Consider the following 23510-nt stretch of genomic DNA (forward strand, 5'->3'; position numbering starts at 1 on the left):
GTCAGAAATAAGTCTATAATTACCACTGCAGGCCCTCTGACCCGAGAGAAAAGGTTCGAGAAAAGTTTTCTGCAACAACTTTTCATTAGGACACTATGGGCCACGTGGTCCCTTAGGTGCTTCAGGATGCCATTTACTCCATGTCATTGGATAGTTATCAGTTCATTTCTATCCTGTCCTCAGTATATGCCATTTAGATTGTAAATCCAAATAGACAATCAGTCAATGGGAAGCAAATTTAAAGTGTTGCTCAATATATAGATAAAAGTTTGATTTATGTTAACAAAATCAAATTCCTTCGAGCCTGTAAGTGGATGATGAAAAGAAGAAGTAGAAGAGAAAACGTTTATCTTGCTTTGTTTGTATGCAATGCCACACTGATGTAAAATGTAGAGAAGACAGAGGAGACTTTGTAGTAATTTATAATGAATGAAATGAGAATAGTTTACAAGAAAAGCTACTTCTCAGCACCAGTTTCAGAACATGCATAAAATATACAACAAACATTTATTTATATAAAAAGTTTATTAAAAAGGTATTTTGTCCACAGTAGTTAAGACTGGCACCTAAATCACAAAAAATAAAAAAGTGTACATCCAAAATTGCATTCTATAAAATGCATTGATAAAAGGGATAAATAACAAGTGAAAAACATTAAAATGTGTATGTCATCATGAATACAGTGCTTTCCTTAAGGAAGCAGAGGACAGAGATTCAAACCAACCAATTAAAAACAGGGTCAATACTACATTAATTAAATGCCTACAAGGCACAGAGACTTCCATTGTAAGACAGTGCTTGATTTTTTAATGATTGGTCTCTAACTTTTTAAAGAACTTTTTAAAGAACCACTTAGATTATTTTGATGTTGTCATCGAAGTTTATGGCCTACATCCATTTTTCTATGTCTTACTGACAAATAGCAACAATGGCAAAAAAAAGGTAAAGGCATACAGTCTTTGGTCTTGGCTGATTCAGTGGTTGAAAAGAATATAAACAAACAAAATAAATTGAGAACTCCATACCTCTCCAGGACTAAAATTAATCTGTCCAGACTGAAGGAGTCTCCCTAAGAGGTGCTAAAGCATCTCTATTGTGTCGGGAATGGGAGGAGGATAAGTAACCAGGCCCGTCCTGGTTAGTGAGGGAACAGTGAGGTGTATCAGGACTGAGTGAGCAGTGTGGAGGCAGCAGGACAGGGGAGAAAAATAAGGCACTGAGGCATAATACAGTAAGGACGGTCTCTAGGGGGCGCTCCTCTCAAACACTGCAAATTATTTTGAATGGCTCTGGGCATCTGCTAGCAGATCAGGTCTTAGGCACTCGATGGGACACTGGATGTTCTGTAAAACAGGAACAAAATGTAGAATGGATTAATTAAAATGTAAGACTGAAATCCACAGCATCAAGGTTTAAGGCTTCACTGTTCATAAACAGTGCTGTGATGAGCAAGAACTTGTGGATAATTAGTGGTTATCAATTGATTCAGTAAGGCCTACCAGTTTGCGTAGGGCATTCTCCCTGTAGCGGTCATAGACATCTGAGTGGACTGGAGGCTGGACAAGGTCAATGTTGACCTCTGCATCTGGCCGACGGCAGTTCTCACAACGCCAGCCCTGTGGAGACAGAATTTAGTTACATAGAAAATCTACACTCTACTGCTCTAAGATAAAACTATTTAGTCAGTAAACAAAGGGCAATCGATGCTGCTCTGTACCAGAAAAGAGCCTATCCTACTTTACATTCATAGCAATAGCTAAACTTTTTTTTTTTTTAGAATCTCATAAGCACATTAATATGAAAATGGCGATGGGAGGCACAGCTCACCTGCTGTCCACCGTAGCACATGCAAGTACAGATGCTGCCAAGGTACTCTTTCTGCCACTCATCTCCAACCTTGTACATCTTTCCTTCGTCGTAACATGTAGCTTCATCTACAAACACAATTTTGAGACCATTTTGAACAAATTATAGCTAGATTCAAACCACACATCTGTTAATTACACCACCACCGAAAGCAATTTACATGTTCTTGGTATTTTGCATTGCTAAGGGAACAAATGAAAGGACAGAAAACAACAGGTTCTGTCCTGAAGTGAACAGCTGGCACTCTGATTTCTCACCACCATCCCAATCCAGCTGCATAATAAATTGTATTGGCAGAATGGTGAGAAGCCACTGCCCGAGGTAAATCCACTTACGTGGCTCGCACTTGAACTCTCCTTTCCCGTTGCCCAGGCAGGTGCAGCTCATCATGTGGCCGTTCTCAGCTTGACGATCCCATTTCTCCCCAATCCGATAGTTATGACCATTATCATGACACCACTCTGTTTAATGGATAGAACAGGCATAAGAAAAGACAATTGTGCTTCACTTTTCAAACATCCCTTAAGCTCAGTTAACGTTTAGATTCCTTGTAGCGTGAATTCATCCATCAAACATACACACAGTCATTAGATCGATCAATCCAAGACCTCGGCATTCATACACTGTTGACGCAGCTGGTCTCAGAGTTTCGCATCATCTGGTTACAGGTTGACAATACAAATCTGAGACAGAATTCACCTCCTCATTGACTATCATGTTTAGGAATAGATACAAACATGACAGTAGGGCCTAGCATGGGCAAAGTGAAACATCTTTCATGCTTTATGATGTATATGGTTAAGTCACATTTTTCTATTAAAAAAATGCATTGCATTAATGTGCTTTGAAGGACATCAATAAATATGGCTTAACCAGTGAATTTTAGTGGCCCATGCTAGTGTGAGGTGTAGGGTTTGTAATGTAGTAGCACTGGCTCAGTCACTCACTGGATGAATCACATCTGAAATGGCCACTGCCAAAGCCGAGACACCTGCACCAAAGCTTAAAGCCAGTCTCGGACATGCGCTCCCACTCAGCGCCCACCTCATGGTAGGTTGCAGTGAACGTGTCATAGCACACATCCCTGCCTATAGGCACTTCTCCAGCTCCTGGTCCTTTTCCTGGAACTACATGTGGCATATTTAGATTAAGACAAACTCAGAAATAGAGCCATGAACTTTTTAATGGGTTGTTTAACAAAACAGGCTTTACCAGCGTTGCCAACGGTCACAACATCTTCCAGAACTTTCTCCTTATTCTCTCCATTGACAGATTCAACAACAATTTTATAGGAGGCTCCTGAAGTAAGGCCAATCAATGTGGCACTAGTAGAGGTGCCAGGAAGATGCATCTGAAAGAGACACACACATTTTTATAGAGCCAATTTATGGCCACATACACTCAAATCCAAAAAGGCTTACAAATATTAATGTGGTGAATTCAAGTGCAATTTTTGTTTGTTACAGAAAAGAACTACAATTTTAATCCTACATTTTGGATTTTTTTTTTTTTTTAGATTTTTGTATTTATTTATTTATGCTCACCTGTAAGCTCTGCTCGTCAATCTCTGTAATGGGACTGCAGGACACCACGTACTCTGAACTGTGTGGCACTCCTTGCCATGTGATGGTGGTCTGTGTCTGGGCTTCCTGGGGTAGCTCGGTCTCATTGAAAGGATTCTCAAAGGAGATCCCAGGCAATGTGCCCTCACTCACCCTCACCACTGGCACTCTGTGACCGTCTGGCCCTGGCAGAGGAATATAAACCAGTGGCTCACCATGGTGTGGCGCCAGGGGCTCATGCTGCCCACGGTTGGCCAGGCCCAGGCTTTGATATTCTGTATAGACGTGTTGACCCTGCTGCCCAAGCGTGTTATGTCTGTTCGGGCCAACCAGGTGCACATGATTGCTGTTCAAATTCTCTTCATTGGGAACATCCAGTATGCCAGGTCTGGGTCGGTGAGACACTGGAAGCTGAGGGGAAAACTCTTCCACTTCTAGCAGGAGAAGAGACAGAAGTCAGATCAGAGGTGCTGTAGCATGTCATATACTGCAGGGGGCCTCATAATCTAATACTAAATTATTGCTGAGGCAAAATATTTGAACTGTATAGAAATCAAAGTATACAAGCCATAAGCCTTGTTGTAGCAGTGTAATAACAGTGCACAAATAATTGTGTCCTATCATTACAAAGCTAGAATCAAAGATACACTAATGTCTTTTAGATCTACATTATAACAATTTGAGAATTGATGAAAAAGATAAGATTCTTACGGGTTCTGGCTTTGCCCACAAGTGTAGTGCTTCTTTGTGCATTGTTAAGAGCAACAATTTTAATGATGTATTCAGTGTTTGGCTTCAAACCTGTATGCAAAAACATACATCCCTTTAGTTTAGAGGTGATGGAAAACAGCTGTGAAAGATTAATCCATTACTGCTATCACAATCAAAATAAAAAATACAGATAGATAGGTAGATAGATAGATAGATAGATAGATAGATAGATAGATAGATAGATAGATAGATAGATAGATAGATGGATGGATGGATGGATGGATGGATGGATGGATGGATGGATCGATCGATGGTTGGCCAAAACAGAAAAATGCAAACTTGACAAAGAAAAGAATAAAATAGCAACTTGGCAGTAAGTATTAGCAAAAGTTCACAGAAGACAAATACCGGAAATAGTGGCAGATGTTCTGCCAGCAAGGGGTCTTGGGACAAGCTCTCTTGGGATGCCTTCAGCTTCCTCGTAGGTGATGTAATATCCTGTGATGATGCTTTTGGGAGGTTCCCAGGAGAAGGAGATGGTGCTGGGGGTCAAGGAGGTAAAGCGGATATTTGCTGGAGGGCTTATCACTGGTTTAGCTGAGGATAAACAAACATATTAAAAACTTTGTAACTTTCTAACTGAAGACCTGAAGTAAATGCATCATTTTAAATACTTTAAGAAGATAGCAGTTTTTAAACGAACCATTTTGTTGCAGAATGTTTACCTGTGGTGGCTGCAATGGTGAATGGTTCACTGCGGGCATTCCCATTAAGAGTGTAAATATTGATCTTGTAGGAGGTACCTGGCTGTAGACCTATACATAACAGGAATTGAAACATTAAATCAATGCTTTAATGACTGAATTAAAAAAAAACCCACCATTTTTGCTAAACAGACAGACCTCAGAAGAGGGCTAAAATTTATAATTACAGGTTAACGTAGTTTGATTTATTTAAGTACCAGTGATGGTGTAGGTGCGGGATTCGGGTGGAATGGTCTTCAGGATGGGGTTGTGACCTCCAACAGTGGGTGTGAGCTCTACTAGGAAGCCAGAAATAGCATCAGTCTTGGAGCGCCAGGTCAGAGTGATGGAAGTATCCTTCAAGTTGGAGATCCGAACACGACGAGGGGGGCTGATGTCTGCAAAACGGTGGCAAAAACAAGAGTGTTAGATCTCTGCACATCTGGCACTCTTACAATAAAGGTATAATGAAAAAGAGTCACAGGGTTATAGCTTACTGTCTGGAGTTGTGATTTCTCCTTTGACTGGACGGCTGGTAAGTGAATTCTTCACAGCATAAAGCTCCACTTCATACTCTGTTGCAGGCTAGAAGAGAGAAAAATAATTAAATTCTTTTGACTACATTAAAGCACAAAGGTAGACGTGTTGATTGCCAAAAACACACCCTTTTGACTTATAATGTAGTTAAGAAATTCACACACGCACATGCACACACACACACAAACACACACGCACACACACACACACACACACACACACACACACACACACACACTCCCTGATGCATGTTTTCACTTTGTGTTTTTCTTACACCAGATTTGAAATCATACACTCCTCATACAATCCTCCTTAACCCCTACAAACTGCAGTCTGGCTTAGGCATCTGTCTTTGATGTACCCACAAGCTTAAATAGCATGGATAGCAGTGTGTATGTGGTTTGACTAGATGAGCACATAACTGGTTTTAAACCAAGTGCAGGCCACAACCACTTTAAGCACTGAGGCTCTCATTACACTTCAGGTCAATGCTGCAGATTCTCAATGCTTACAAAAACAGATTTTAGCAGAAAATTGCTACCTGCTAATGTAGAAATCAGCATCTTTGTGCTGTATGTCACTATATTCTGACACACAACACACATGCTTAAGTATTTGAGCAATAATTGACTTTCCAAAGATCATACAGATGTGTCATACTTAGAACACAACCCAAAAGCCAAGATAGTTACCATGAGTCCAGTGGCGTGGTACTGGGTGGAGTCAGGTGCAATGTTAACCTCTTTAGTAGGCCCATTCTTGTTCTTGGGAGTGATGGCAACACGGTAGCCAGTCAGTTGGACATTAGGTCCTGAATACCAGGACACAGTAAAGGAAGTGGAGCCAACCTGAGAGAACTGGAGATTGGTAGGGCCAGGAATAGCTGCAGAGATAAAGCACAGAAAAATGTATTCAGACCATTTAGAATATTTAGCATGCTTATTGGAACCTCAGTGATGCATTCATATTTTACATCAGAAATATAAAACATATGTACCTGTGGACTGTGTGCCAACTAATGGAGGACTAGGAGTGCGGTCATGAAGGGCGATGACTTTAACAGTGTACTCAGTACCAGGACGGAGCCCATGCAGCACTGCAGATTCATCTGCACCATGGGGAGCAGGGAACAGCTCTCTCTCACCCTCTTCTGAGCTGGAGTACAGCACTCTGTATGAGGTCACCTCTCCATCAGGACTCTCCCAGGAAATCCGCAAGGAAGTTGAGTCCACTTCAGAGAAAGCCAAGTCCTTCGGTTTGTCCACAGCTGAGAGTAATCAGAGACGAATATAGTGAGCACAAAACTTTTTCAATATACTTCCATGTTAATAATCACAAGTTAAAACCTTAAGACTTGTTATATGTATTTTGTATATATTTCACTGGATTGACTTACTAGTAATTACAGTCTCTACAAGAGGAGGGCTCTCTCCATCCTGCCCCAAAGCATAGACGCTGACGGTATACTCAGCTGTGGGCATCAGTCCTGAGAATGTCATCTCTGTCTGGTCTGCAAAATAATAAAACAACTTAATGAATAAACACATTTATGAATCAATATTATAGTCGGTAATGAGATATAAGACTATAAATCTGTGGGTGATTACTGTAGGTCAGGGAATCCATGCAGTAACACTAAAAAGCTTTATGTTTTAATCTGCATAAATAAACATCTATAGGAAATAAAGCTTTTTGACTTCATCTATGTATAGAAAAATAGTGTTTCAGACTCCATGTTACCTGGAGCAACCACTTCAGAGAACGAGGGTCCGCTGCCATTTCGGGGGGTTCCAGTGATGCGATATCCAGAGACAGGACCAGATGCTGGTCTCCAGCGTACAGTAATGGTGCTGTCCTTTACATCGGTCACTTCCATCTCAGTTGGTGACTCAATATCTATAGAAACATCATTTTATCATTCCACATTCTCTTGCTCTCTATCAGATCACTTTAGTTCATAAAATAGTTCCGCTCTCTCTCTAAGCATCATTATGCTCTTCCATTATATCAGAACAATCCCTACATTATACTGAGGTACTAAGGTATGCAGGTGTACCTGTTTTGTGTGTGACATAGATAGGTGTGCTGGAGGCGGGACTGTCTCCTCTGCCTGTCACAGCATACACAGTGATGGTGTAGTCAGTGCCTGGGCGCAGACCCTCAATAGTGGCAGTGGTCTGAGAGCCAGGAACGGTGAACTCTTTAGGAGAGCTGTGACCACCTGAGGAAGTACAAGATTCAGCTGTTACACTACGGTATTAACAATATATTTCAATTAAATTTAAACCTTTTATCTGTTGGTCTACATTATAGACCAATAGTTAGACAATAGCACGATAATAAAAATATAATTAAAGTTGCTGCACATGGATTAAAAAAGGGCTTTTTATTGGCATTAACAATCATCTACCTGACTCTCCATGTGTGATCCGGTAGTACCTCACGCTGACAGAGGGGGCGTCCCAGCGAACAATGATGCTGGTCGGTGTTGAAGAAGTGACCTCCAGGTCAGTAGGAGCATCAGAGACTAGCAACAAGAAAAATCACCACATCATATTATAATTCAGTTTAATTACTGGGTCTGAACTGAGCAATGTCATGCAGTGTTCTTTTCCTTTCCTTGTGTTTCTTGTGAAAAGAATCCAGAACAAACTTTTCTACATTTGCTAGAATTTCATATACTTCAATTTTCAAATATTTCAAGAGGCTTTAAGATTAATACTGAACTAGCTTACTGGTGGCTTGAGTTCCGGTGAGAGGCTGACTCTCGCGTGTGCCGCTCACAGCAAAGATGCTGACGCTGTACTCGGTCTCAGGAGTCAGTCCTGTCAGTGTGAAGTGGCTCCTGGAAGGTGGAAGTCTCTCCTCCTTGGAGCGTCCACCACTGGTCATCTGATACCGAAAACGGTAGCCAGAGATGCCGGCTTTAGGAGGCAGCCAGTGTATGGTGAAGGAGTTTGTGCCGATATCAGAGAAAGCCAGTTTAACAGGGGAATCCAGTACTGTAGTGCAGAAAAGACAATAGGCTTTATATAAATATAATAGTTAATATAATATAATATTATATAATATAATATTATATTATATAATATAATAAAAGCCCCAATATAAAGAAATATGTAAAGAAAATAATTTGCTATTGATATAATGAGAGGTGATTTAACTTACTGGTTCTCTGAGTACTGATCACAGGTGAGCTCTGCCTCTCTTCATAAACACAGAAGACACTCACCATGTATTCAGTGTTGGGTATAAGATCTACAGACAGAGAACACACAGAAAGCATAATTAGTGATCCCAGAGAGCCTTGAAACAACACTGCTAAATCTGGAAGAAATGGCTCACGTACTGTGAAGAACAACCCTGTGGATGTTTCCGTCCACAACCCGCTCAGTGTTGTCATTTTCGTCATCGACTGGGTGATAGTGGATAATGTAGCGGTCAATCTGGTTAGGATTGGGGACAGTGGGGGCTGTCCAGATCACGGTCATATTGTCAGCACCGATATCACTGAACTTTAGGCCAGTTGGGGCTGGCACAGCTGAGGAAAAGAAAAGAGGATAGAAAATATTTAAGAAATAACAAATAATGAGTATCGTACACACATTGCTCTGTGTTACTGTAACAAAGCAGACAGTCTGTCTAGACCTATTACATCTTTTAAAAGTTAAGGAGCTCAAGCCACTAATGGAAAAAGGGGTCAGAAAATGAGCACCAGCTTGAGAGTGACTGAGGATCTGAAAACCTTCACACAGACTGCTGCCACATGGGCCTCAATAACTTTAGACTGAGATTGGATGAGAGAGCTAGAATTGCAGTCAAAATACAGATGCTTCCCTGCTCTTTAATAACACACTTCTCTCCAGACCCTTAAGAAAATGTGGCAACCACATGTAGCCAACACAAATAATACAGATGTTTAACATGTAAGGAATTGTCATATTATTATCCATATAGTACATTCAGTCAACGGATCAGCTTGTTATATTTAAAGAAGTGTGATTGGAAGTGCAGTTTTGAACACTTACCTGTTTGCTGTGTGATGGTGGTGGGCACGCTCTCGCCATTCTCAGTTACTGTGATGATGCTGATGTCGTAGTCGATGCCAGGCTCCAGACCATATACAGTGTAGGTGTCCCTGGTAGACTCAACAAAGTCCTCAAAGATGGGCACACTGTCGCCCGCAGCCACCACAGTGATGCGGTAACCAGTTATAGAAGTGGAGTTAATCGGACTCCATGTGAGGCCAATGGTGGAGTCGGTGATATTGACAAAATGGAGGTCTGTTAGCTGGGGCACCTCTACGAGATTAATTAGAGGAGGAGCAGGAGGCCAAAAAAAGGAGAGCATTGCACAAAACAGAGGGGCGAGAGTACGGAGTTAATACATACACAGCCCTCATGGTTCAGTATGTGCTTAATAACAGTGAACCATGGTACAATAGAATATTAAGTGATATGAAGATGTGATTAATATGTAAATCTGTTGCAAGTCAAAAAATAATTCTCAAATTCTTATCCCTGATTTGACATTTTTTTAAATCCAAGACTAATAATCTACTGTTCATTACAGAAATGCCATTCATACACAAACAGTATGTATAAATGTATTATTGTGGTCACATCATATCACTTATTTCAGAGTAAAAAAGTAAACTTAGTATGAGGCATTTGTGTTAATGGAGTCAACCTCTAGTGGTGTGACTACCTCAAAAGCAAGTCAACCTCTTTCAAGGGAATAACCCAAGTACCCTTTACTTAGTGCACTTTACGATGTACCAAGGATGTAATTTAGTTAGACTAAATGTTAATGCCTAACAAAGCAGTTTTGTTTATAAAATTGTGATTAATGTTAGATTACAGTTATTGGATGGAGCAACCATTCCAACAATATGTGAAATTCCCCATATTAGCTTCCGGAAAGAACGTCTTTTGTGTACAAAGGCAGATGTAATACACACCCGGAGTGATTGTGCTGGAGATAGGCACACTTTCCATTTCGTCCTTCACCGTAAACACGCTGACGTTGTACTCCACTCCAGGGCTCAGTTTATCCAGAGTGCATGAGGTTTGACCTGCTCGCACAAACTCCTCCACAGAGTTACCTTGCTGGCCATTAGTAGGACTGCAAGTCACTCTGTAGCCTGTGATATCTATAGATATATAGATATATATATATATGGAATATAAGCATGATTAATAATGTTAATAGCTAAAATTAAAAAAAATTACTGACTGTAGTAAAATGTACAAGATAAAACAAATCCTTGTTTACTGCCAAGTTAATTTGACAGCATAATGTTTGTTCCTTTATTTGATGACCATCTGTGACATTCCTGAGAAATTGTTCCCTTTTGTGTTCTCTTAACAATGATTTGTAAGCATTTATTAGGATATAAGGAGTTCCAAATGCTGACCTGGAGTTCTGGCTTCGTTCCATTGGACAGTTATCTCTCCAGTGTTTGGGTTGGTCTCCAAGTTGAGATCAGTGGGTGGAGACAGAGCTGAAGACAGAGATGATTATTAAGATATGACTGCAACTGAGTCTTGGGAAAAAGCTTCACTTCAGCTGATTTCAATATGCTGTAAGACCCTTTCACAGAGAACAAAAGCAGAACAGGGTCTATGCTGTCTTACGTGTGATAACACGACGTGTGATGGGGTTGCCTTGCCCTTGGCCGTTGATGACCGGCTGCACACTGTAGGTGTACTCCACTCCAGGGTTCAGGCCTGAGATGTAAATGCTTCCTGATTCAGAGGTCACTTCCCTGGGGGCTTCTCCACCTTGGCTTGGCTTCACAGTTAGCTGAAGAAAGGAAGTAGGGTGTGTGAATGGGAGGAAGGCTGCATGTCTGTTTTCTTGACTCGAATGTACAGACACTAAAATATATTGTGTGTGAACCGATTATGATATCAACAGAATCAGCAGAATTTTAGCCGATTAATGATAATACATTCGCTGAATACGGCATTATTTAATCCATGTTTTGACATTTACAGATGTTCATAAATATAATTAAACGCATGATTAATTAAACACTACATCTGGGGCTTTGAGTAAAATTTGCAAACATAAAAGAGTCCAAAAAATTATTTAACCGTAAAGTGAATGTTTTACTCATGCACATCTGCTTTTCACTCACTCACTCATTCATTTTCTGCCGCATATTCGAACTATTCTCGGGTCACGGGGAGCCTGTGCCTATCTCAGGCGTCATCGAGCATCAAGGCAGGATACACCCTGGATGGAGTGCCAACCCATCGCAGGGCACACACACACTCTCATTCACTCACGCACTACGGACAATTTTCCAGAGATGCCAATCAACCTACCATGCATGTCTTTGGACCGGGGAGGAAACCGGAGTACCCGGAGGAAACCCCCGAGGCACGGGGAGAACATGCAAACTCCACACACACAAGGCGGAGGCGGGAATCGAACCCCCAACCCTGGAGGTGTGAGGCGAACGTGCTAACCACTAAGCCACCGTGCCCCCCAGCTGCTTTTCAAACCACCTATAAACTTCCAAATGTCATGTATTCATATGGAGTAAATTCTACTACAGTCTGACAAAACATGTAATTTTCCAGTTTTTTGCATCATTTAACCACAATTTTGGCAAATAATTTTTTTTTGCACTTAACAGGTTAGTATTTACATCCTCTATATGCATGCACACTGTAAGGTAAAAGATATGGCAGTCTATACCTTATATCCAATTCTAGGAACAGGATTCCAGGAAATTACAATGGAGGTGTCTGTGACATCAGTTGTGAAACGAGGGGCATTTTTCATTGGCGAGGCTACAAGACAAAAAGCAGAAATCAGTCAGTATAAATTAAATTCTCCCTGCATCACTACTAGAGATTAGAAGTGTTTAAGCTGAAACTCACAGGTGCTAAAGGTCACTGTGACTCCCTCACTGAGCACGTTGCCCTTCTCAGAATGCAGTGTGGCTGTGTATGGCGTGTCTGGCTGAAGATTCAGAAGTGTGTACTGTGTGAGGCGGCTTGGAAGGCGCAGCTGTTTAGGGTTTAAGCCTTCTACAGTCATGAACATTCTGTAACCATTGATCTGAGCTCTGGGAGCTGACCAGATAATAACAGCACTGTCTTCAGTCACATTAGACATGTGGAGGTTAGTAGGGGTATCTGGCTCTATTCAGAAAAACAAGAAAGAAAAGAACATATGTAAAGTGCATTGAAAATTGGACTTAACAAATCTGTGCATGTTGATATTCAGAAGAAAAAGAAGCCATTATTTCCACTCATACATTACAGCACAGTGGAAGCCTTTTCTGTGCTCTGACCCCACCTAGGGGTGCTATAAAATAGTGGGGTAAGGTCCTTGCTCATAGGCCCAACGTTGGCAGTTGACAGTGCTGGGACTCGACCCTGACCTTCCAATAAACAAGCCAGAGCCTTAAACTACTTAAGTTAACACTGCCCCATATGAGCATATTGTGAATATTAGTCCTGGAATGAGTATAGGACAGTCATCATAATTACAGCAGCAGTTCTAGGTTGTTTACTGAATAATAAGGTCTTGGGCAAAAAATGTTTTGAGGAAAATCAAAACTTTCAGGATATCCACATGCAACCATCTTCAGCAGCATAATTACTACCTACAATGTAATGGAAGTCACTTTTTAAAGTGACTTTAACAACAAATGTGCTTCAGGTTGTGGAATGCAAACATTATGTATGCATTATGTATGTGGGACAGTTTCATTTTACAACTACTGCGACGAATTATAAATCAGTTTCACCAACAGTCCTCACACATCTTTGTCTGGAGGTGTCAAAACCTCCACTGTGTTTGCTTTTTGTCTACAAGGGTGACACCAGCAATAAATACTCTTTGCTAGCCTACTACTTTGCACTTTGCAGTACTTACTAGTGGCATGCTCTCCAACCAGTGGTTCGCTCTCTTCTCTGTCTTTGATGGCAAAGATAAAGAAGCGGTAAAGAGTTCCAGGCTCTAGCGGGGTGACCTCTACATAAGTATTGTGCATGATGGGTAGCGTTGTCTGTTGCTCAACCAGTCCATCAGCGCCGACTTGTCCAAGTGACACGCGGTACCCAGAGACATCAGGAGAAGCGGTCCAAGTGATAGTGATCTTCGAGTCTGACACCTCAAAGAACTGCAGGTCAGTTGGGGATGGAATCTCGTCTGTCAGATAAATACAGTGGCTTTGGATTAAAAAATCTAAAGGACAATGTAATCATGCCGCAACGGGTAATTTTCCAGCTACAAAACAGAACCAAACAAGACTTTTCCTTTTTAAACAACTTATAAAGGAGGATTTTCAAAAGCAAATCTTCATTCTTTAAACATTGCTTTGACCCTTACAGGATGTTCTTCCATGTACCAATTTTAACCTACATTACACTTCATCCAAACAAGGTCTTAACTCATTTCAACCTGTAATTTCCAAGCTGTGGCAAGCTGTATTTACCATCGTATAAAACTCTTCCATCTGAAGAGAAGAATTCAGACAACCTACTGTCATACAGGTTGTCCTGAGAAAGAAAAATAGTCTTACAATGGAGAGACCACAGATGGTTTGTTTTAGTCCAGCTAAATGTTTGACCAGACCGCCATTTCCATATGACAATTCCAAAGGAGAGGCTCTTATAGTTTAGTATTAGCACTTGGGTAAACTTTGATTGTGCCTGTAACATTAACCAAATCTATGATAGTGAGAATTCATTCTACATTCTTTGAGTGCCCTCTCTAGGTCATGGCTAAACAGCATATAAACTAAGACTGAAAACTAATATTTGACATTAGAATTCTTTCAATAAATAATGCCAGCTTTATTCTATTACATCCACATATACAGTATGTATTAAATTAAAGAACAGGCTACAGTTAAATGTTAAAGATCCTAAAAACTTTTCAAAATAATTGCATGATAGAATAAATTCACAAGCATTGACACCCTGGATTTTTATAGAAATAAAAATTTCTGCTTAAAACAGAATCCAAATCTAGTCAACAAGCAGATGTTCTTTACCCTGTTATTCAAGTCATTCTTTGCTTCATTAAAATTTATGTTTTCCTTATTTTTTAGTGTCTGTGTACCTATGTCTGGTTCTCCAGCAGTGTTGACCTGAACAAACACAGGCTCACTCTCCAGATTTTCTTCAACAGCATAGATGCTGATGTTATACAGCTGGCCAGGTCGAAGGTCACTCAGAGTCACAGAGGTCTCTGTGTTGGGCAGGTTCAGCTCTGTGCTTCCAGAACTCCCTTCAACAGATGGAGTGTAAACCACACGGTAGCCTATGGGCATATAATAGAAAGGTCAGCACATTTTCATCCTTCATATATAGTATATTAAAACATGATTTACATCAAAGATAGACAGAGCAGACCTGTGATAGGAGCCAGAGGTTTAGACCATCTGACTGTGATGGACGTCTCATCTACATCCTCCACTTCATGACCTGTAGGAGCATCAGGAGCTGTGGAGGAAGGGGATATGAGATTGGACATAATACAGTGGGCATTATTTTTTACCATCTGTTTAAGCAGGAAAAAGAATTCTCTACGTATTTACCTGTAGTCTGGGAGGTGGTGAGGATCACATTAGAGTCTCCCTCATCAGTAAGTTCATACACAGTAACGGTGTACTTTCTGCCAGGCAAAAGCTCACTGAGATTCACAGAAGTAGCCGTACGTGGAAGATCTGTAAACAGAATCTTACCATGACATCTGAAACACTGTTTTTTATACAATATACAACACAAAGTCCCAGGGGCCTCAAATCAGAAAACACCTTCTAATTTGCTCTGCTTGTTTTGCTGCCTAGATTTATGTTCACAATATGCAGCATCTTACCTTCTAATGCTAAGCTAGGACATACTAATCCTAGGTAAATCTTTGATCTACATCAAGCTTTTCTCAAAATTATGTATTTGTTGCTCAAACAAGATACCTAAGAAAAAATTCCAAATGCCACAAATCCCAATTCTTCCTGCTGACATCATTACATTTAGTCATGCTTGAGCAGCTTTAACATCATAGCTTTATCATTTAGAATCCACTGATGAGAAATTGTAACTGACCCAAAACCATGGGTTGCCCTTGCTGTCCTCCTTCCTCAGTGAGCTCATACTCCACTCTGAAACCAGACACAGTGTCAGAGGCCGACACCCAGGATATGACAAAGCTACTGGATGTGATCTCTGTCACAGACTCTGAGGTGTCCACCACATGAGGTGGAGAAGTCGTGTCTCCTTCAGTTGGAGTCACTGGGAAAAGAAGGGACACCGAGAAAATGTTATGATTAAGGAATGAAGGAATGCAATTTTATGTTTGACTGACAAACAGGATACTCACAGGAGCCATAATTGGTTGTGAAGTCAAAACGAGTGACCTCTCTGCGACCAAGTCTTAAAATGCTGATGAGCTGACCCTCATAGGTGATGCCTGGCTTCAGTCCAGCAATGGTGTAAGAAGTGAGATGGCCTGGAAGGGTAACTTCCCTCCATGGAAAACGAGTGTTTTTCTATTGAAAAAATATGAACATTAAGCACACCTCCTAATAGAAGAGACATATCATAATAAGCATGCTGACCCTCTAGAAATGGGCTGTAGACATTTCTAAATTGATAAAAGACTGACCTCTCTCCACTTCAGGACATACTGGACGATATGAGCAGAGGGAGCAGCGTTCCACTGGATTGGGTGTGAATCGGGCTGGTTGCCAGCTTCTGTAATGATCACCTGTACTGGACGAGTACCACCTGAGAAAAAAAGAAAATAGAAGTCAAGCCTTCAGTTTTTTCTTTCAGTTTTAAGATCACTTTTAAGACACACAGAACAAACTTTCAACTTCAGAGTTAATAAAATTATTAATTTATAACTGCTATGGAATAATGAAGCAGTCATCAGGTCATTTACTTTATATAGTATATATCAAGGGAATAAATGGTATAAAACACACAGCAAAAACTGGCAGCAAAAACACAGAAAAGTTTATTTTAAAGGAGACGAACCACAGGTCAAAACATGTCTGTGCACTTCTGCTACCTGATTTTAAAGAGAAACCGAAATGGGAAATTTGACACAGCTCTGTAAGATTCTTCTTGAGGTTTTCAGCGCTCACACATGATTGATGCTGGTGTAATGCTACTATTTTCTTTCTGAGGTTTTCAAACCCAACAAAACAAATAGCTATTTCACATTTGCTCAACCTGAAGGAATAAATCTAAATACACAGTCTTCTTTATTTAAAGGGATAATTATTTACCTTTATGCATATGCTGCAATTTTCTTTCCATGACCTAAAACATACTCCTTTTGATGAAGTTAATTTCCTGATGCAGTTTAATCCCAACACTCTTAACAAGCATTAAACACATAGACTACGTGGCATCATTGCCTCATTGGAGTTTGAGGAACCTGGTCTCAATTTCTCCCAATTACTCCTATGAAAGTCCAATAACTACCTGGTGTGTATATAGCAGCATTTAAATCCCCTTCAGTCTGTGCTATGTTTTACCAGCAGGCTGGTCTGTAGTGTTCCCAGCATTCTTACAGCTGTATGTCATTATACAGAGCTATTGTTCTCAGGTCCATAGCACTAAAAGCTCTCTACTGACCCCATGCAAGCCACACAGAGAGGGAACATTCCTGTCGTAATTAAACATCATTTTTGTTGCCAAGCCTTCAATGTATATTTTTTCAATGTTTAATATCCATATCTCTTTACACTAGAGATACAGATGTATGTCAAGTCTATAAAAATGGTCCTGAACTGATTAGGGTTGACATAATAGTTGAAATAAATAATAAATAATAGTTGTCATTTTGCAGCTATTTTAGCTATAAAATTTCAGAAATTTAAGTTAGCTGTCAACAATGGAAATTACATAAGCCAGTGAACGACTTTACAGATGCTGAAGCGGTGTAACCGGCAGACAAATGTAAATTAGTTCTGACACGTTCTCGAGAAAAACGTGACAAAGTATTTCTAATGGCTGTACCACTGCCAGGCAAACAAAGAATAAAAGAGCAATAAGTGAAAAGTGAAAAGTCTTTCTCCATCTACCAACTTCAAAGCCATGAACAAACTAGAGCACAAAGTGTTGGTTTCAAACAACACCTTTGAAGGGGACAAACATTTGTTCAAAGCAGTGCAATTGCTTCATCTAACACATGCAGAAAGTCTCTCAAACACCTGAAAAAGGAAATAAGAAGCAGTGCCTCTGTCTCTGTAAACATCTGGAGCTCGTTGACTTCCAACCCACCCTCAACCCAACCTCAAAGGATCACTCACAGTACTGCTCAGCATGACCCGTGTCTGTGTGTGTAGATACACATGCTTTAAGTATTCCTCACCGAGATCTGCTTTACTCACCATGGAAAGAGTGCTGTGGCTCACAGCTCACCTCTCCAAGCCCATTACCATTACAGTAACACTTGTAGCGCAGTCCGTGGATGACCTTGTCCCATGACTCTCCAATCTGATAAAAAACTTTGGTGTCCGGCTCCTGGCACTGGTCTGTAAGAGGAAATGGGTGTTGGGTCTTTAAGCATATATACGTAGAGAAGTACTTAGAAAGCCTTGGATAAGTTTGTGTAAATCTAGAGTCCTACAATTAAAAATAAAAAAGGATAGAAATGTTGTTGTCACACTTTATTTTTCTTACAAATCAACAACTTAGGTTTTAAGGACTAGACCTTTTTTCTCAACAACCTACTTGATGAAATAGTTCTACATATAACAAGCAGAGAAGATTTTAACAATACAAAAAAATCCAGAATCTCCTCTAACCTTCTCATGCCTGCCCTTTCCTATGTAATATGTAATAGGTAACAAAAAAATTCACATATTGAAATGTGACTGTCCCTTATATTTTATGATGCAATAACATCTGCAAGTCGCATATTCAATCCAAACCTATGATTTTCCAGCAACATTTACATCATTTTGTTTTCACTTTGGGTGACTGTGTTATCTTTGGTAATGAGTATAAAGAGCTCCAGATCATTGTGCTGATGTAAACTCACCAATGGCGTCACACTTCCAACGTCCACGACCCTGTCCGTAGCAGGTGCAGTTCATCATGTAGCCCTCTTCATGACGTTTGGTGAAGGTTTGATTCACCTCATAAGTCAAACTATCCACAATGCACTGGTCTGAGAGAGACAGTAGCATAAATAGCACTCTGTTACTCAAAAGAAACTAATGCTCTAAAACATTTTTTAGATATACATGGATTTATGGAAAAATCTACCTCATTTTTTATGCACTGCACCCCATACAGATGAGCAATCACTGGCTCAATACTCAGTATTGCCTCTACTTTTAATTCCCAATGGAGAACTCACCTTTGAGCTGTGAGTAGGCGATGCAGCTCCACTCCCCACGTCCATTGCCAACACAAGTGCAGCGCATCATGTGACCCAAAACATCATGCCGTTTATCCCACTGATCTCCCACACGGTACATTACCCCCTCACTGGTAGTGCAAACCTCCTCATGGGCTAAAAGGGCAAGAGATTATTTGGGTGATTACTTTCTCAAGATAATGACCTATACAGAGACTTAACATTTAAGGACATGAAAAAACAATCATTAACTCTCAGCACATTTAAAGGACACATAATGTGAAACATACAGTCTTTGGCCATTTGTTCACAAGACATCAAACTGTTTACTGCATCAAATACCACTGAATAACTACCTACAATCTACCACCAAAAACGATTGTGGTTGCTTTGAAAAATGTCCTGATGCAGTATTGCAAAATAAGATCATTGTTGAGAGTTAGAATAGAGCATATTGACCTGTTAGGGAGATGAAATGGGGAGAGCGTTGGATAAGAACACCAAGGTTGAGAGGGAAAGGGAGTTTAAGGAGGAGTTCACAAATTAGAAACCAGCTGCCCTGGAGCTCAGCCAACTTCTTAATGCTTCACTGACAGCCAGACCCCATCCATCAGCACACAAGGGCAACTGCAGGGCCACCACTATCCTGGACATACTCTTAAGCTACTCCTGCCATAGAGTCGCTCTCATTTACTCACTAGCTTAATTACTTTTAAAGTGACTTTTGCACTCTTAAATAGTGACATGAGTGGCTTGTTAACTTGCCACTCATTTTAAATGTTCTCAGATGGTGCACAGAGCTACAGCACAGAATCAAGAAATGAAAAAAGAAAACTTAGTTCAACTTAGTTCTCAGTGTTTAGCGAACAATGTTGACAAAAGTCTGTGCTGTACCCCATAAAGAAAAAACCTGCTTTATCCTGGATGCTTCAAAATGCATAATGATCCAAAGCACCAAACCCTATCAATCAATCTTACTTTTAGCAAAAGTCTGTGAGATCCTGCCTGGCTCCTCTTAATTAGCCCTTAGAAGTCGTAGACACCCATCAAAGTCCCAACTCCCAGTCAGAACAGAGTGTGTATGTAAATGTGACTCGATAGGTGTTGACTGAGCCTTTGTTCCCTGCTGGTGGGACCCATTTATCTGTTATTTGGCCTCCTCCCAGCAGAGATAAAGGTTTCCAATATCAGATTATGCAATTTACCTTATCTCTCCAATCTCTTAAAAAAATAAGTAAATCTTCTTCCAAAGACAAAGATAAGTTTTGAGCAGCACATCTATACACTATAAAGGTATATGAGACTTTAATACAGTATCCAGATCCTGACTATACCTCCCTAAAACATCTTAACATTGTCTCCAATGGAAGCTTCAAGTAATATTTTATTTGCACTCACCAGCCATGGGGCAGAAGCCAAACTTGTTCTCTCCATCAAAATTATATGTGGTGCCACACCATTTCATGCCATCCCTGCGTCCGTCAGCTGTGCAGTCTGTGTAGTTATGGCCGTTATAGAGGAAAGGGAAGTGGCACAGCGCACCATTAGAGTTTCCTCCCCTAGTTGTGACCAAAACTGCAAAACAAGCAAGGGACCACAAGATTAGTACTTGATGATAGTGCAATTAAAACGCCAAAATTTAACTAATGACTTTAGAGGTTCCTTGTGAATATTCACCCACCGTTCTTTTCTGTGCAGAAAGAGTAGTTATGATCTTTTTCAAAGTCAGAAGTGGTACTGCACCAAAGCTGTCCATCATCACGTCCCTCTGAGGTGCACGAGTAGAAAGTCTTGCCCATTGACACAAATGGGAAAACACATGGCTGGCCATTTGAATTGCCACCATAAACTTGAGAATGCCCCTCTATGCATAAAAATACAAATATTATCACAGAATGAAAACAAATTCAACAATACAATGCCAAAGCACCTAGTGGAACTATTATAAGGACATATTAAGTGATAAAACTAACCCCACTCTGTACAGCTGACGCCATTTCCCAGGCAGGTACACAACATCTGCTTGTTGCCTTGAGTCTTGATCCAGCGCATTCCCTGAGCATAGGACACTCCTGAGTCTGTTACACAAGTGCCCTCAATAGGGGTTATGGGAAGGGGCACTGGTTGAAACACAGCTGGCTGTACATTGGTGATCACACGAGAACCAGTGCCTGAAATAACCAAACACAAAAGATGAGCACATCTGATTAACATGAGTTGCCAGTCTTTTCTTGCTGTTTTGGATGAGTGCAAAAGTTACACTTTTGAACTAATTTGTTCCAGTATGCTCAATATTTTATAGCTTTGTATAGTCAAAAAATAGGAAGACAGTCTAATAGTCCAAGATCTTACCGAGGCCAGTAGTGTGCAAGGAAGCATGCCTCTCACATTTCCACTCTCCACGTCCATTACCAGTGCACAAACACTGCAAGATGTGTCCATGGGCATCTGTCTTAGTCCAAGTATCCCCAATACGGTAAGACATGCGTATGTCCTGGTCATTGCAGCGGTCTAAGAATACCAAACAAACAGTAAGAGATTTCACATCATTTAGACCATAAAATTCAATAATAAAATAAAAAACCTCACTATTCTCATAAATCAAGATTATTGTTTTCCTGCATCATTAAGTTGCTAACCCCTAACACCAGTGGGTTTAACTGTAATGGATTTAATTAGTTAATTATGCAGTAAGACTGAGAGAAATGTTTGTGTGGTTTAGAGTGTTAAACCAATTTTAAGGGCGATTTTTGCAATACAGAGGTTTTCTTACTTCTAGATGTGCAAGTGATGCGTCCATTTCCTTCCCCTAAACAGGTGCAGTCAATAATCATCCAGCCCTGGTAGGGTTTCTCCCAGATTTCCCCCACTGTGTAAGAGGTGCCAGCTGTGTTATCATAACAGCGCTCGGCTAACAAGGAAAGAAAGGAAGAGATTGATTTAACATTTGTCATGCTACATCAACATTTAAGTCAATCATGTTTCTGTGATATCTTACAAACAGGTTTGCAGGTCCATTCCCCTTTGCCATTGCCCAAACAGACACATTCCAACATGTAATCTCCAGTGTCATGAGGTCTCATCCAAGTGTCTCCAATCTTATAAGAGTGTCCCCCTTCATGGCAGCGGTCTACAAGTGCATAAAAAGGACATCAGGAAATAAGGCACTGAGAAAATTTGATATTGCATGTGGTGAAAATAAAAGGTTCTGCCCACTTGCAATAGTGCAACTTATTTTCCCTCGGCCAGAGCCAATGCATGTGCAGTCCCAGATCATCCCATCTTTTGGTCGTTCATAGGTCTCTCCCACCCGATAGGAGCGAGCATTTACTTTGTCAAAACAAGTCTCCTCATCTAAAATAAACATAAACCACAGCATCATTTAACAGACCGACTTGTCGCACAAACATTTGTTGCAGCATTCTACTGCACAATATAAAATAACTTACCCTCAGGCTTCGTTTTACACTTAATACCAGCCACTCCATGGCAAGTGCAGAGCAGCACAGTGCTCAGATAGGTGCGTTCCCACTGCTCACCAACTCCATAATATTTTCCGTACTCTACACATCCATCTGGGTGGAAAATGTGGGCAAAAAATTAACCAGCAAAAAAAAACAAAACAAAAAAACCTTTGTTAACCCCAAGGACACACACACACACATACACACACACACACACACACACACACACACAAAAAGTGCATTGGAAACAAAGCCCTGCGCTTCCATATCATGTCAGATCCTCTGCCAATTAGTTTATGGGTAACAATTAAGGGTAATCCTAGTGCTATCCATTTTTTCTGCGTGATTTTAACAGTGCTGCTGAATATAAACTTCCTTTTAAACATTTTTCAAAAGTCTGCCAAGTCCAAGTTTGACTCTCTCTCTCTCTCTCTCTCTCTCTCTCTCTCAGTAGCTAATAGTAGCTCAAAAGGAATTTGAGACATCAAAGCCACATAAAAACTAAATCTTAATCAAAAGATCTTGTTACAGCTTGTTTCCAGTGAGACAGTGATGTCTTAATTATCACTCCTGGCACCCATTCACAAGATGGCCAGGCGTCACTTTCTCTAAAGAGCACACAGTTAACGTGATTGACTATAAGCAAAAGTCTAAAACAATATTTGGTGAAGTGCACAATATTTTTTTTATGTGAAATTAATTTATTTAAAGATGAGGACCACGAGGTTTAAATACAAAGAAATGTTTAAATAAAATAAAATAAAAAAGCCATACAGCAACATTTATATGCTGAAAGTAATACAGAAGCATTTAGATTTAGTAACCCCCCCCCATCCTTTCCAGACGAAATGAATAACCTGAACAAACCCCACCCCCTACCACCACGACCACAACACCAAAATACATGCACAAGACTTATCAAAGAGAATGAGTCTGAGATTAATCTAGCACTTATTTAGCAGAGATTTCATACTTTAGCCATTAAACCATTAAAAGGACATGCCCACCTTGAGACACGGATGATCCGGAGCGCTCGTGCGCCTGCCTCCTGCTTTTCCGTGCGCTTTTGGGCATGCAGAGCACAGCGCCGGAAAACAGCAACACCACCAGCACCGTGGCCAGACAGCCACCGGACATATTCACACGTATAGATGACACAAATACTAGCAAAAAACTTATTTGAATAAGATTTGATGTTATGATGAATAAGAATGCTGTTCAAGTATCCTTGTCCTCCTGCTGGCGCACCTCTGCGGAGAACCTTCAGCTGAGTGCGGATTTAT

At 40.5% G+C, this 23510-nt stretch overlaps 1 protein-coding gene across 1 annotated transcript; it reads right to left on the reverse strand.

Annotated features, from left to right (window-relative positions):
* Positions 1-506: 506 nt before the first annotated feature.
* On the reverse strand, positions 507-23475 carry fn1a (fibronectin 1a). Its single transcript, XM_060876754.1, has 46 exons — positions 23235-23475; positions 22213-22338; positions 21980-22117; positions 21762-21893; positions 21537-21674; positions 21116-21274; positions 20737-20934; positions 20445-20627; positions 20162-20338; positions 18764-18919; positions 18443-18571; positions 17790-17933; positions 16052-16173; positions 15767-15935; positions 15493-15678; positions 14985-15113; positions 14800-14889; positions 14507-14707; positions 13316-13591; positions 12313-12576; positions 12128-12222; positions 11056-11224; positions 10836-10922; positions 10380-10571; positions 9448-9720; positions 8769-8960; positions 8588-8677; positions 8155-8421; positions 7830-7946; positions 7476-7640; positions 7160-7315; positions 6816-6929; positions 6417-6686; positions 6112-6302; positions 5380-5467; positions 5101-5280; positions 4865-4954; positions 4548-4736; positions 4140-4229; positions 3411-3862; positions 3079-3217; positions 2814-2993; positions 2202-2327; positions 1828-1934; positions 1500-1616; positions 507-1343 (listed from the first exon to the last, which is right to left on the reverse strand). The coding sequence occupies exons 1-46, from the start codon at positions 23362-23364 to the stop codon at positions 1275-1277; spliced, it is 7452 nt and encodes a 2483-aa protein (XP_060732737.1). The 5' UTR covers positions 23365-23475; the 3' UTR covers positions 507-1274.
* Positions 23476-23510: the final 35 nt, after the last annotated feature.

This window comes from Tachysurus vachellii, chromosome 8 (genome assembly GCF_030014155.1).
Source record: "Tachysurus vachellii isolate PV-2020 chromosome 8, HZAU_Pvac_v1, whole genome shotgun sequence".
In the NCBI taxonomy this organism is placed as follows: Eukaryota; Metazoa; Chordata; class Actinopteri; order Siluriformes; family Bagridae; genus Tachysurus; species Tachysurus vachellii.